Source organism: Podarcis tiliguerta, assembly GCF_965153285.1.
Source record: "Podarcis tiliguerta genome assembly, chromosome: 7".
Classification (NCBI taxonomy): Eukaryota; Metazoa; Chordata; class Lepidosauria; order Squamata; family Lacertidae; genus Podarcis; species Podarcis tiliguerta.
This window is the reverse complement of record NC_139540.1, coordinates 6,281,271-6,297,287: the sequence shown is the minus strand read 5'-3', so window position 1 is coordinate 6,297,287 and position 16,017 is coordinate 6,281,271. Positions and strand designations below refer to the sequence as shown.

General features: G+C 42.8%; 1 protein-coding gene across 5 annotated transcripts in view; it reads right to left on the bottom strand.

Annotated features, from left to right (window-relative positions):
- The window catches only part of SLC45A4 (solute carrier family 45 member 4), a 111,759-nt gene that overhangs the window by 29,337 nt on the left and 66,405 nt on the right, over positions 1 to 16,017 (bottom strand). For all 5 annotated transcript variants that reach the window (XM_083450543.1, XM_083450542.1, XM_083450546.1 and 2 more), the window contains one exon: positions 8,680 to 9,351. In XM_083450543.1, the coding sequence (XP_083306669.1) occupies positions 8,680 to 8,920 (241 nt within the window). In that variant the 5' untranslated portion in view covers positions 8,921 to 9,351. The remainder of the gene's footprint in view (positions 1 to 8,679; positions 9,352 to 16,017) is intronic.

Genomic DNA, 16,017 nt, shown 5'->3' with positions numbered 1-16,017 from the left:
AACGTACAGGCTGCACATGAGGCCCCCATTTACGCGCCACATGCGTTATGTAAGCCTGCAGTGCTCTCGCTGGAAGATTAGACATCAGTTCTAATGACATGTGTCGCCCACAGACATGCGGCAGCCCAGTTTACCCAAAGCTCAATAGAGCTTTTTTGCAATTCCAAGGATATTGACTGATTTAGGAACAAGTTCCCATAAGGGTAATGCACACAGTACAGCTTGATGGGGAAGCTTTAGGGGCAAACCTGGCTATATGTATTTAAAACAGATTATTTTCTGGGTGCTCTTATAAACGTGGGACCTCACAGCGTCACTATCAGGGTTAAAATCCCTGGCCTGCTACCAGGAGGACAGTAATATTGATCTGTCTTGACTAAACCTTAGTTGTCTCTCTCTAAAATGAGAATTACCTGTATCAATTTCAAAGTTGGGGGGGGGGAACCCTGTTTATACAAGATATGGGCAATGATCTCATTATCCCTGGGATGGAGTGCCAGGAAATGCTGCGGGCTGAGAAGGAGGGACTCAATGAATAAGTTGTCCAAAACAATTGGCAGAGGTTAATGAAAATGGTTTCCAAACTGATCCAAGAAGCAGTGTGTGGTTTATTGGCAGAGGAAAGAGAAATAATAATAATAAAAAAATGGAAACGGCGGGGGCAGCACCACAAAACTGATGACATCAGACGCAGAAACGACGTCCTTTGTAAACATGTGGTTAGAGAGCACTTTGCTAGAATCAATGAAAAAAAGCAGCTGGGTGCTATAGAGTGCCATGAAACAATGAATAACAGAGAGAGAGAGAGAGAGAGCACAGTAGTGTGAACTGCTGAAATTTTCTGGAAAAGCAGGAATACTATTTTATGTCACGTGCTCTACAACCGTTTGCATTTGTTCCAAATTAAAGAGTTCTAACGTATTTGCTGTTGCAAAAGAGAAACAGAGAAATGGAAATCAGCATTAAGAAGCGCTAGGGTGCAATTTATGCCGCTCCAAAAATGCGTCAAGATGAATGCCACGAGAGTGTCCCCCCCCCCCACAAACAAAAACCAAAAATGTGTGCATGAATGGGAACACAGGGAGTTGTCTTAGACCACATTAGGCCACTGACCCACATAGCCCAGTGACTGACAGTGGCTCTCCAGAATTTCAGGCAAGGGAGATGCAAACCAGGTACTCTACTGGCCCAGCATGTTTTGGGCAATGTGATGCTATATTAGAAAGACTTTAAAGCAATTAAGCTCACTTTGATATACTTGTTGAAGCAAGGACTGGATCCTGCTCCCTTCTCTTCTCATTAAACGCGGCTCTTTTCTGCAAGTTCACATGCTCCGTGCTAAAATCTCCCCCCCCCCTCCACCTCCCAAGTTCATCAACGTTCTGCCTGGGAAGGTCTTTGTTTGCAACTCAAATATTATTTTGCTTTGCTATGGGGCTTTATTTCTATATGACGTACAGTGATACCTGGGGTTACAGACGCTTCAGGTTACAGACCCCGCTAACCCAGAAATAGTACCTCGGGTTAAGAACTTTGCTTCAGGATGAGAACAGAAATCGTGCTCCGGTGGCGCGGCAGCAGCGAGAGGCCCCATGAGCTAAAGTGGTGCTTCAGGTTAAGAGCAGTTTCAGGTTAAGAACGGACCTCCAGAACAAATTAAGTACTTAACCCGAGGTACCACTGTACTGTGGGGGTCTCAAATAGGCCTGATGGAACCCTGGATTTTTTAAGCAGCTTATTGGGAGTTGAGCACCATGCGATGATCGGTATCGGGAGAACAGCTTTGCCTGAATCTCAAGCTCTCCACAGGATGCAGGTGAATTTAGAAGCGCTGTACCAGGAACGCACACAAGCCAATGGGGAGGCATGATGGGCTGGCCAGCACCTTCCATGAAGAATGTACCCCAGAATCCTTTGCCATATGCCGGTGGCTTGTGGTAGTTGTGTGAGGCGTTTGTTTCTCTCTATAGATGAGTCAATTTGGGGTGGGTGGGTGTTGCAGTACACACCAAAACAGCAAAAGGGAAGGTTTACGTTTCCTGCAGACTATGCAAAGGAAACCACTGAGTCGCCGTATTTACCAACCCATTACAAAACGAAACGCAATCTTTGTTATCCTTTCAAAAAGGCCTACGATTACCTAACCAACAATGGCAATGAATGCACAGGGACTAACCCCCCGGGTGTTTGCGACCCACAGTTGGGGTATTCGGAGGTGGTTTTACTGCACTCCAAACACACACAAAAAGAACCACTCGCCCCAATTCTTTTGTCGTCAAAAGGGAACGCAGTTGCTGATTCATACGTTCCAAGAATTCCAATAGATCCATCAATCCCTTTAGCCCCACCGTTCATTGAAAACCTGGAACTGGGAGTGTGTTCTGAAATAATTGCCTACTAAGCTTCATTAAAAATAAAAGTGTTTGCCACTTCCGAGGCATGTGGCCTTTATTGAAGCTGGTGCTTTCCTGTAGCTGCGAGCGAGATACACAAATCCTATTTAGTGCAAAACTGTGGGGGCTTCATTCTGTGTGGGGTTGGCTATTTAGACAATCAGCTCTGGGAAGCCTCTATATAGTACGCCGGTTGATGACTGAAGCTCATTCATGAATGGAGGACCATAAGTGCTTAGGGTATTAAAAGGGCCATTGTGCTTGCAGCACTTAATAAAGTTAATTCAGCTATGCCGGTTGAATGAAGTGATAAAATTAATACTGCTACGTTAGTCTACTGGCTGCTCCTTCTACAACCCCCCTGCAAGCATATTTTAGAAACGGATTTTTATTTGGAGTGGGGAGGGGCACAGGGACACAGCGGGAGGTTTTACTCCCCCATCCCAGCAAGTCAAACCTGATGATTCCAAACTGGCTGAAATTTGAGAATCCTGCAAAAACACAGAAGGATACTGTAAGAGTTTTAAACGCAAGGTGGCTCAGATACACAGCGATGGGATATGAAAGAGGAAAGCCTCTTTCCCAGCCCATCAAGGGTTGTTATAAAACTGTTTGCTTCTTCCAACATCAAGAAGATTAAGCAGGGGTGTTGTTTCCCTTTACCTGCATTTTTTACCTGAAAGCCACAGAATCCCAAATGGGAACGATCCTTCTCGACATGCTTAATTTGAAGTTGGCAAGACAAAAGGCAAGAAATCAGGTTTACAACAGAGCCGCAGTTTCAAGTCATCCTCTAATATCTGAGGATTTCAAGTGGAGCATTCTTGAGTCAGCTTAATCCCCTGACAATGAAGAAATCCAGTTTGAAGCTACATCAAGCTCTTTTTTTGTTGTTAAGGCGCATGTCTTGATTTCTCTTTGCTAAAGAGCTCGTTTGGCTTTAGCAGCCAGCTTTCCAAATTGGGAAACAGAACAAACCTGCAACCGACTTAAATCATCACGAACCACCTGTGGCCAATATGGTTTGCATCATTTCAAAGCCCAAGAGAAAGAACGACCAAGCAAGAGGGACTTTCGTGTTTGGCAGAGAGCAAACTTAATTTCACACCTAAAGGTAGAAAATAAGCTTAGATTTAGCTGGTTCTTGAAGACCCAACGGAGGCCAGGAACAAGAACTGGACTCTCGTGCATTTTACAGACTTACTTTTTTGACCTTGCAAAAAAGAAAAGAAAAAAGAAGGCTAATAACTCACAAAATAATTAACTCTAGCTAGCATGCAAGAAAGCTAGACTTCAATGGGGAAAGTGAGCTGTGTTACCCTGCCCTATGCATGGTAGATCACAACATCCTCAACCATGGAAGAGGCACCCGCTGTGTATTCCCCAAACTCCTTCTCAGACTGCAGCCAGATGTGGAAAGAGCTGTTGCTTCTCCCAGAAATTATCTGCACCTCCTTGGGATGCCCACCTTTAACGCCAGAGAACCGATGCTTCCCAGTGTACTATATTCACTAAACGACTCCTATTCATCCCCCCTACTTCTTAAGTTGCTAGCCTGGGGTTGGGGGGGGGGGGGTCAGAGCAACAGAAAAGCAAGTCATGCAAGAGAAACCTGCCTGATAAAATAGGGCTTACTTTCCCCTTGTTGCTATGCCACTAAGGCCCCGGATACGGTTACATGCTTCCAGCTACCAATCTGGAGAAAGCACTGTTCGAAGGGTAACGCAGTTTAGAACAAGAACACGTGCAAATGAATGGCCACAATGCGGGGTTTGTTTGGAGAGACCTATCTAGCGGAGGTCAAAGGTTCTCTTCCATGCAACTGGTACCAGGGTTACTGCAAGTCAATTTCGAAAGTCACAAAAAAACCCACCACAAGCACAGCGGAGGCATTTTGCAATGGAATGTCAGCGGAAGTGCCCTCCTTTAAATCTTCAGAAATTGCACATATAAATGTCGGGAGCACTCTACTTAATATGCAGAGTTATGTAAATGAGGGGCTGCTGAAACCAACTTGCCAACACACCTCAAAGCAATGAGGGCACGAGTCCAGGTTTCAATGTTGAGAACAAGGCATAGTATGAGTTTCTAGACACAAGCACATGAATGAGATCGCTCCCCCTAAATTTGCATAGCCTGGTCCTGTTTTTTAGAGGACAGCCTGGAGGCAGATCACTGGCTGTAGAGAGCATCACTGCTGAGGTCATAGAGAGGAAGGCAATACTGTGACCCACTTATCACCTCTTCTAATATCTACATTTTATCCCATCCTTTTCCGAAGGTGATGGCAGGACTAAATGGTAATCAGGCATTTAATACGGCACTGTATAAAAATATCAGAACCCATTATGGCACGAGTCCTGTATATCTTAAAAGAGTTCCTCTGCCTATAAAAGAACTCCTCTACTGTCCTGGACTGGCTGGGTGCAGAGGAATGCGGGGAGGAGCTGGCTGGGAAACTCCCAAGGGAAGAAGGCTCAAAGTCCGGGAAGAGGAGGTGTTTGAAGCTGAAGAGGTAACAGGGCTTAGTGAGTGAGAGGAGTCTACGGCAGAGAGATGTCCAGAATCGGTGGCAGAAGCTGAAGCAGAAGAGGGAGGCCAAGAGGCAAGGATGAGTGCAGCTGGTGAAGAAGCCAGGGAGTCTCCCCCTCCTGCGGGGACAAGCTCTCTTCCTCCCTGAAGAACCAGGAGAGGTCTGAAGAGGGTGGAGGAAGTGCAGGCTCAGATTGCTTGGGGTAAACCCTGGAGAAGAGGGGTCTTAGGCAGCTGTAGGGAGGTGGGGATCTCCAGTCTCCGCAACTGCTTTGCAGGGGCAAGACCTGCCGGAGATTAGTTGCTGTGCTCATTAGTCTGGATACTCCTGCGCAGATCCTGTTGTTGTTGTTTTTTCTAATAAAGAGTTAATTCCACTAACTGTGATTTCCCGCTAGCTCACTCCTGGCATCTACCTACTGGTACTTGCTGAGATAAAGGTTTCTGTTCCTTGATAAGGGAGATGTAGCAAAGACCGGTTCAGTGCATTTTACGCACCCTCACTCTCCACTGTGATGGGGAACCACACGTCCAGGGCCCCAATACGGCTACCCAGGCCTCTCTTTTCTGGCCCTCTGAATCCTCCCTGGCCACACCCCTTAACACTACACCCTCCTTGAGTGTTTTTGCCTGTCTAGACTGTGTCCTTGACCTCCGACAAGGCTTTGTGCTTGCCTGGATAGAGAACAGAGAGGGATGCATAGAAACTAACCTACAATTCGAAAGGTTAAAATTATCCGATGTTACACCACCCTCTTTTCTCAGTCCCCACCCAAAAGAGTATGTGGCAGCTCACCTCGGCCTCTCCCCAGGAGGCACAAGTGCCCCACACAATTCTCAAGGGGCAGTTTTAAGTTGCTAACGCCAGAACACTGGCACACCCTTGGTGTAAAAGCCTGTCCTGCGTCCAAACTGAGGTTGCTTCTGAGCCATCCAACCCACAGGTCTTTGGACAAGTTACGGCCAGATTAAGCTCACCGGGGTCAAAGAGAGGCGTAAAAGATTTCCGAGAAGAGTTATGGCACAAACACCTTTCTAGGCCAATATTTCGCAAGCTAAGCTCCTTATTTGTAGGCAACATTTCGCAAACAAAGCTCTGCCTTCTACTGTACGCCTCCGTATATATATTTTTGATGGCTTTAAATTATGCAGCAAAAGGCGCTGAACGCTCACTCATTGTGGATAATCTGTCTGAGAGATCTGCAGTTAATTGAGAGACGTGTCTTGCATCTTAAGATAAAGTCTTCAACACTACTGAGAGCTGCCCGCCACTCACTTCCAACTTAGATCAAGCCCTTTTGATAATCACTATCCTGTATGCTATGTATGTCACACTCTAAGGTTAACATTACAAATGTGTAGTGTAGACATCCTTGAGTCAATGTAAAGAAGTTAATTTGTTCAGATTTCCCACCCTATCCTGAGGGTTCAAAACTAAATTGGTGCTTCTAAGCAACACCGTGTGAGGTAGTGTTAGGTAAGAAATGTGGCTTCCCCAAGGCCACACAGCAACTTGGCCCCTTGTCTTCTGCATATGTGAATGAAACATGATCTACTGTTCTACCTGGGCTTCTTAAAAAAAAAAAAGACGAGGACTTAGATTAGGCTTTGGAACATCTAAACTGAAATCTAATTCTAAGCATTACTGTATTCCTATTGCACAAGCAACAGCTTCAAACCATCAAAACCCCAGGAGACATTGGAATATTTGCTGAGTAATGTGAACTTCAAGAGCTGAGTCAACTTTGAAAGAAGATGGACTTTGGTACTGGAAGATCAACATTACTGCGACTTTAAAAGTGTGGTGAGTCAGTTGACGTTTCAAGGATAGCTGAAATAGTTGGCTTTTGAGCAGGGATTTGCAATGACCTGGGGAGAACCTCAGAAAAAGCAGAACAGCTCAATAGTGTGCTACAGGTAAGGCCTAGAACCACAAAAGGCCAGGAATGAGTACAAAAACGTGTGTCCAGTAGTGTCCTTAGGGTACGGTGAGTGGGGGTGATCGCCCCAGTCCTCAAACCTAGGGAGCCATGCACAGGTTAACACAAAGCACTGTGTCCCCCAAGGTGAACGTTACTGCCTTGGCTCTTTGCTTCCCTCTCCTTTGGCGCTAAGGAAGCTGTTCTGCTGCTGCTAACATGGCAGTAGCCCCAACGCTCACTTCCCCTCTTACTCTTAGGAATTTGGGGGGGGGTGTGTCCTTCTCCGAGCAAGGCATTCTCGAGGTAGCCCAGACCAGCGCTTGTGTCACCACCACCTCGAAGTTGCTTTCAACATCACTAAATGAACGCTGGGCTTTCCTTTGAAGCCTGGAACAAACTAGCCTACCCATAAATACAGCAGAGAGCTAAATCCTTTAGGATTGCCAAATGCACACCTGGGGAGGCAATAATGGGATGGCTGTATTGGAGAATTGGGGGGGGGGTTAATTTAGTAGAGTGCAACATGTAGCAGTATCTATTGCCAGGTAGTTGGATGTGCAGCTGGTGATATCGGCCTTGACTAGAAGCCAGGGTGGATAAAAAAAATCAAAATAAAAAAAATCAGATTTTTAAAATTTAAATTGGATTTTTTTTTAAAAAATTGGATTTTTAATATAAAATGCTTTTGAAGGAAAAATCTTTCTAAAGATAACTTTCTATTTAATTTACACTATAGTCCAAAGGCTATTCATCAGGAAATAAGGATTTAAGTTTTTCATGTGTGCTAAAACTCAGCCTAAGTTTTTTGTTTTAAAAATGTTTTAACCACATCAGTTAACAAACATGTATACATATGCTATAATGTTATTGTTTTAGTTAAATAAATTGTTTAAATTGTTATTAAGGAAATGATTGTTTTTCTCCTTCCAATTAAGTACAGCAGCAAAGTTGTCCAAATATAAACAGTTAACTTATTAAACCTCAGAATAATTTCATAATTATCTGTCTATTTCTAATAGTATAACCAAATCAGTAATTTTTGATATAACTGTAAAACCCACTCTGAAAATTTATTATTCCAAAAATGAAACCTTCATCTTGTTGTAAATATTAAGATTATACCAGCAAGAATGAGTCTTTCTTTAATTTTTTTTTATTTAAATCAAGTTTTACTGACTAGTAAATCATGATTCAAATTGATTTAAATCAAATCCACCCTACCAGAAGCTAAAAGTTTTGCAAGTCCTCTAAGGATGAAAGTAGAAAAAGGAAAAGGGAAGGCACAGAAGGCAGAAAAATTGAGGTAACTCTTAGGAAACACAAACACACCAATAATGGGATCTGTTAATTTCTTCATATGATACCTACAAACCTGCCTGATTCAGTGAAAGTTATAGTCCCTTCTAACTCCCAACCCCACCATACCAGCCTTATAGGGTTTGGATATTCCTTCCTGAACTAGGGTTTTGTTGAATGATAGTGCAGCATGGCGATTGGCTGGCACACAGGGAGGCAAACTGGGTTGGGTGGCTGGATGATGGCGTTACTTCTCACGTCAGCATGGCACCTCCCTTGGAGCCAAGACACTGGTATGGAAAGTAATCGCATGATCCACTCAACCCGCATGGCTCCTGGTTACACTGATGTGGATTGAGGGTTCCACCGTAGGAGTGGCTTACTGAGAACCAGTGGCTTGTATGCCGTGGTCTCTGCTTGCCTCTTGAAGAGGTGGGTACAGCAAAATCAGAAAACATCTCCAGAGGGCCAACTTGTTCTGCTGTTTCATGGATAACGACGATGGCGACTGTTCATGGTTATGCAATTCCACTTACCTATTTGTAACAATACTGGCGTCACCAAAGCTGTCTCCATGGCGTAACAGAATTCTCTGCCAAACATCACAGCCCCGTGCATCACCCAGAGGCGTACAGGTATCCGGTCTATGGATCCTTCGCTTATGGTCTCTTCCTTACTCTCATTCTCGTTTTCCGGTTTCTGAAGCTGAACCACGGGCAGCTCTTGAACTTGCATAGATTCCGAGTCAGCATTCTGGGGAGCCATTTTCATTACCATAAAAATATATATAATATATATATATTTATTTATATATTTATTTATTTATTCTACCTATATAAATAACACTATCATCTCTAACGATAAGTTACGGCGTCTTCTCTCTCTGACGGCGTCACGTTCCTCGTGCAAGCAAAATTTGTAATTCCCCTCGTTGCGAACAGGTTCCGTCATCAATTTCGTGTGTAGGCGTTGAAACATTCAGAGGAACAAAAAAGCTATATTTGGCAGGAAATTCAACATATGGCTTGCTGGGCGTGCGTTTTGCTTACTGCGAACTAGAGTTAAAAATCCATAATTGCCATTCAGTTAATACCAGTTTCATAATTATTATTGAAGAGGTGCTGAAGCTGTTTTGCTTGCTACACAAAGGTGGAAAGGTGACACAAACAGCTGCTCCACTGGTAATCCCCATCGAGTGGCTGATTAATCTGCAAAAAAGGACAAAAGGCAAGTCACCAGGGTGGATAAATATCAATGATTTCTTTTTTTTTTTTTTTTTAAAGGATTTTAAAAATTCAAATCAAATCAAATATCTTTAATACGGTCAGTGACCAGAAAGCAATTTATAAAAATATGACATTAAAAGTAGTATTGTGCTACAAATGACAGTAGAAATATGGCCAATTCACAGAATTGGTACTTATATTTATGACCAAGTTTCGACTTTTAAGGTTTTAAAATTCAATTCAGGTGTCACTACTGTTTATTATCATTTCTTCGATGTTTGCAATTTGAACTCCGTTGTTGGGATTTTAAAAATTTAAATTAGATTTTTAAAATAAAATGCTTTTGGAGGAAAAATCTTTCTATAGATAGTTTTCTTATGTAAGTTACACTATAGTCCAAAGACTATTCATCAGGAAATAAGGATTTGTTTTAAGTTTTTCATGTGTGCTAAAATGCAGTCTAAGTTTCTTATTAAAAAATGTGCTTAACCACATCAGTTAAGAAACACGGATATGTATGCTGTAATGTTATTGTTTTAGTTAAATAAAATTGTTTGAATTGTTATTAAGGAAATGATTATTTTTCTCCTTCCAATAAAGTACAGCAGAAAAGTTGTCCAAATATAAACAGTTAACTTATTAAACCTCAGAATAATTTCATAATTATCTATGTATTTCTAATAGTACAACCAAATCAGTAATTTTTGATATATCTGTAAAAACTACTCTGAAAAATTCTTATTCCAAAAAATGAAACCTTCATCTGGCTGTAAATATTAAGATTATACCAGTAAGAATGAGACTTTCTATTAAAAAAAATGATTTAAATCAAGTCTTAGTGACTAGTGATTTAAAGCAATTTGATTTAAATCAAATCCACCCTGCAAGTTAAAAACCATCAGGGCACCTTGAGCTATATCTCTTTTCCCTGTTCTAGGAATGTAAATGAACTCAAATCAAGGCCTCTTCCACCACGCTTATGGACATGTCCCCAAATTATGCTCTCACTGTGAACACATAGCTCCATGGAATCTATGGCGCCATGTTAAGTGATTTTTATTATATTATTTAGTACATTTGTATTTCCTTCAATCAAGGAATTCAAGGACCCAGACCTACTAAGCTTCAGCAAGGTGGATTCAACAGATTTCCTCAACTTTGTCAAGCAGCTTGAGGCAGCCGAAAGGGCTGTGGCTTTTCAGTTCTCCTGATCAGGCTGTGCCCAATTACAGTTCAAAAAAGTTTCTCTAACTGAGAACAAGTACTCAAATATGCTTATTTCCTCCACCCTCTCGATCCATCTTCCTTCTGTGTCATTTTTTAAAGGCTAAGCCTGAGGGCAGAGACGGCCTTTTTAAAAAAGCAATTTAAAAAAGCAATTTGTAAGTTGATATCTGGGAGTAAGCAACCATCAAACATAACACTTGCTAGTCCTGGTAAGAGTCACAGTTGCACTGGTTGTTAATTACCGTATTTTTCGCTCTATAAGATGCACCAGACCACAAGACGCGCCTAGTTTTTGGAGGAGGAAAACAAGAAAAAAAATATTCTGAATCTTAGAAGCCAGAACAGCAAGAGGGATCGCTGCGCAGTGAAAGCAGCAATCCCTCTTGCTGTTCTGGCTTCTGGGATAGCTGTACAGCCTGCATTCGCTTCATAAGACACACACACATTCCCCCTTACTTTTTAGGAGGGAAAAAGTGAGTCTTATACAGCAAAAAATACGGTATATATCAGTATCGTTGAGCAGACTTCCAGGATGTACTACTGCAAGTAGCATACACCGGGGTTTTCCAGAAAGGGTAGGTTTGAGAGCTCAAATCTAGCTGTTCATTTAACTATATGATTTGCTTAAAGAACAAATGATAGCTTTCAGCGACTAAAGCGTACAGCCCTAATTTAGGACGTCAACACTGTTTACAGTGAACTAATGCCAATCTGAGTTATTTAACGATTCTCTGCTCTGTCCAATTTGCATCTAATTCTGCACAGATTATGATGCACCAATATACATATATCAAAGAAAGCACTGTGGACTGCAAGAAGGTGAAATGATGATAACATTCCCATGTTTCAGTTCCCCCCACCTCCACCACTTTCTGGAAATTCAATGCTGGGACTGTTATCTCCATCTATTATCAATGGATCACAAATGACAACAATGTTTTATCTTTCTAGGTCAGAAAGATGTACAAACATGCAAGTTCAGGCCTATAATCTCCACGGCGATGATTTCGAAGATATGAAATGATCTGGCAGATTCCTTAGTCATAAACACTCACGGTACTTTATGCAGATATGTTCTGTTGTTGCTGACCTTGTTTGCCAGTTGTGCTCGGTACGAGTCTCCTCCACAACAAACAAGATGTGAGCCCAACAAGTGAAATGTGCTATTGCACAACTGTTAGAGGCTTTTAGAAACCGGGGAAGAAGAGTCCTCGACTGGAGATGCCCCTTTATTAGCTCAATTATTCCACATTGATCTAGCCGTACATCAAAGCTGCATGCATTGCTGGTGGGGATGTGTTGGTAAGGAAACCCAGCTCACATGCAAACCAAACAGGCAATGACATTAAACGGGAGCAAATGAATGGCAAAAGGGAGACTTCACTGGGATGCGAATGCGGTTCCTTGTGGACAAATATTTCAGCTTCTGTTATTCAAGTGTGGAGCTTATCACAGGGCTGTAGCAGTTCAAGAAACCTGCGACTCTGACCTAATTTCCAACAGAAACTAGCACTGCGAATTGTTTTGTATTAAAAATAAAAATCTGCTCCTGTCGCAAGAAATGATGCCGAATTATGTGCTTGCTTTTTAAATCGCTTGCAAAACGCAAACCTGGTTATGCACAGGTAGGGTTGCCTTTTTTCAAAAAGTGAAAATCCAGAAAGGAAAATTGTTGAGCTTTTTTTTTTTTTTTTTTTTTTTGCAAAATTCAGCTTTTTCTGAGGGTGACTGGCAAACTGGCAAAACCGACACTGCCATACGTACGGATTTTCCAGGATATTTCGCCAAATTCTGCACGGAAATGGCTTGCAGCTACAGTATTCAAGATATGTCAGGGAAATTGTCATGTTCTGTGTTCAGGGTCTAAAGAGCTACAGGTTAAGGCTGCTCCTTCTCAAAAGCAGACCTCCAGGCCACATCACAAGCCACTTTTGAAGTTCCTTCGGTTTCAAAATCAGCTTGCCATGCAGCACTGCAGGCTGCTTGTCGAAAGCAGGAATCAAGTGTCCCCAGAACTAGAAGCATGATTATTCAGTCATGCACAGTTCTAGTACTGTTCCATAATAGTAACTGGACTTGTTGCAACTATTGGCGGCAATGATTTAAAAACAGAGAAATCTAATAGTGACAACCAAGATACCAATGGCTAGATTACTTAAATACAGTGGCACCTCGGGTTAAGTACTTAATTCGTTCCGGAGGTCCGTACTTAACCTGAAACTGTTCTTAACCTGAAGCACCACTTTAGCTAATGGGGCCTCCTGCTGCTGCCACGCCGCCGGAGCACGATTTCTGTTCTCATCCTGAAGCAAAGTTCTTAACCTGAAGCACTATTTCTGGGTTAGCGGAGTCTGTAACCTGAAGCGTATGTATAACTTGAAGCATATGTAACCCGAGGTACCACTGTATGTAGAATAGAATCACTGTTGTAATAATGGGTGTAGGCGTTGAGTTGTAGTGCCTTGATAGAAATACAGTGGTGCCTCGCAAGACGAAAAGAATCCGTTCCGCGGGTCTTTTCGTCTTGCGGTTTTTTCGTCTTGCGAAGCAAGCCCATTGACGGATTAGCGCTATTGACAATTTAAGGGCTAAAAACGGCTTTTAAGGCTTGGGGGATTAGCGGTTTTGCTGCTAAAATGCTTTTAGCAGCTTAGCGCTTCAGGAAAAGGGGTTTTGGAGCGAAAAAATTTTTTTCCCGTCATTTTTCGTCTTGCGAAGCAAGCCCATAGGGAAATTCGTCTTGCGAAGCGCCTCTGCAAACGGAAAACCCTTTCGTCTTGCGGGTTTTCCGTCTTGCGAGCATTCGTCTTGTGGGGCACCACTGTACTAACTAATGCATAAAGATAGGGTCCCTTCCTACTCTAGAATTGTATGATATGAAGTTGAAACAAAAGAACTTACACCTTCTGAATATAAAAAGTGTTGATAAGAGAAGCATCAGCCCAAAATGAGAAACCGCGCACTGAATTTCAAACTCCTACGTTCCAGGAATGGATGAACTCAGCAAGTTTTATCCAACACCGATCTAAATCCTATGGGAATGAGCTCATGCAACCTAATAAGATCCCAGGTTGTTGTTGCTGTTTTCTAACTTTGCTAGCAATAAGATCTCCTGCAAGGCTGGCACAAGACATGGCGTGTGAAGTGATACTCCAAGTTCTGCTCTATTTAGGCTGAGGCCTGAATACAATCCTCATTCATACAAGTGGCGGCTGGCTAGGCATACCAATGACTATGTTGCTTGTATGGAACCTCCATGCTTAAGCGATGACATGGCAGTGAATCCAAGACGTCCAGGGGAAGAAAATGACAGAATGCGTCCATGTCTTTACACCCTGTTCATGGGCTTCGCCAAGGCATCTAACTGGTCACTAGAGGAAGCAGGATGCTATAGAAGATGGACCTTTGGTTTGATCCTGCAGGGCTCCTAATGAGTGTGGATCACTATAGGCATTCCAGCAGGATCCTGACTGAGTGAACAGTTTGGTACTCAGAGACAAATAGGAGAGTGTTAAGTCCTTCCATCAAGGCAAGGCAACTGGCCGATCTGCACCTAACTGGACCGGCCCAAGTGGCTAGAATGAAAAGTTGCATTTTGAAGGAAAATGGGGTCATATGTTAACACTGAACACATGACGCATTATGGATGAATTGCCTCCAAAGGATCTCACTGGGCCTTGGGGAGCACTTGTAAATGGTGACCCATTTTCAATATTCCTAAATTAGCTTGCAACACCCTTTCCTTTCATGCCCATCAGAGTCTTGCTTCTCTAGCATTTTGCAATGGCCTGGAAGGGCAATAAAACTTTGGCTGCGACTGTAGTATCGTGTCTGTTCACATCCCCTAAGATAAGGAAGACATTGACTTTTCATGATCTGTCTTGCTGCCAGGCAAAGGTTAGCAGGTTTAATTATACCTTATGCCAATTATTGATTACAAGGGCAAACATTTAAGAAAGACTATTTAAAGCAAGACTATCACAATTAGCGATCCCTTTATAAGACACCCTAACTTACGGAAAGACTGTATGGTCATTGCAAAGGTCCACAAAATGGATTAGATTTGTAAATGGGAAGAATCAAGGGCCAGTGGTGCCTATTGATCCTGGATTCTTGTATCAGATACCTGTGGTCTCCCCTTGGCTTCTCTTGATTGCTCAGATGCTCTAATGTTATAGCAGTTCTGGACATCAAATCTATCCTACTGATCTGTCATTGTTCTAATGTTATGAAGAAACTTTCTGGCTTAGGCTCGAGGCAAGTTAATGCTCAGGAGGCCCTGAGAACTTGAATGCCAACACCGAAAAGCAACCTATGCAGAAGTGAACCTCTGTGCATTGAAACTTCAACGTTAAGGCTCATTTGTGTGGTAGGCCCAGGAACTGTACACCTGTGTACTTCAATGGTGCACCCGTGCTGCTCAGATTCTGGAAACCAGATGTGCCATTTTAATGCTTCAAAATCCTGCAGCTGCCGTTCAGACGGCGCTTGCCCAAGGAGGACAGAAGGCAGGCAGTTATCTGCCTGGCTCCCTGAGCCAAGCATGACAACAGCACCCAGTGTGTGCTATGCTGCATAGGCCAGGGAGTGGCATGCTTTTAGAGCTTTGCGAATAGGGAATTATCTCAGAGATGCTATCTTTCAGCATCTAATATTGCAGGTATCATCCCTGGGTGTATGCTCTCAGATTACAAGAGGCCCTTTGTGTGCCCCTTGTTACCAGCTTGAAATGTGAGAGTTCTTTCATCATGGCCCATTGCCTCATAATGGAGAGAGAGTGAGGAGCAAGATGTGACTTGCTTCTAGTCTCATGATATTGACAACATCTCTCTTTACCAGCCTGTATGGATGCATGCAGTAACTCTCCGGACCCAGAATTTGTGCTCTTTTGGGGATCAGCAGCTATGGGATGGGATGCTTTGCGTCTTAACTGCTGTAGGATTTCAGTGTGATGATTACATGAGGCTACCCGTATTCTAATGGATAAATGTCAAATTCCATATGGAAACAGGGAAGGCTTACCTCAAGAGTCATCACCAAACCAAAGCCACTTGCCCATACCTCAACGGTTGTTTGACCAACCATTTGGTGGCTGTGTCACAAGCCAAGGCCACAAGGAGAAACTACAGTGTCACTCACTGCAGGGGGTTGGAATAGGGTCCCTTCTAACTCTACAATTCTGTGATTCATGCACAACCTTTAGTACATATGTACAGTGGTATCTTGGTTCTCAAACTTAATCCGTTCTGGAAGTCCGTTCTAAAACCAAAGCGTTTCTAAACCAAGGCGTGCTTTCCCATAGAAAGTAATGCAAAACAGATTAATCCGTTCCAGACTTTTTAAAACAACCCCTAAAACAGCAATTTAACATGGATTTTACTGTCTAACGAGACCACTGATCCATAAAATGAAAGCAATAAA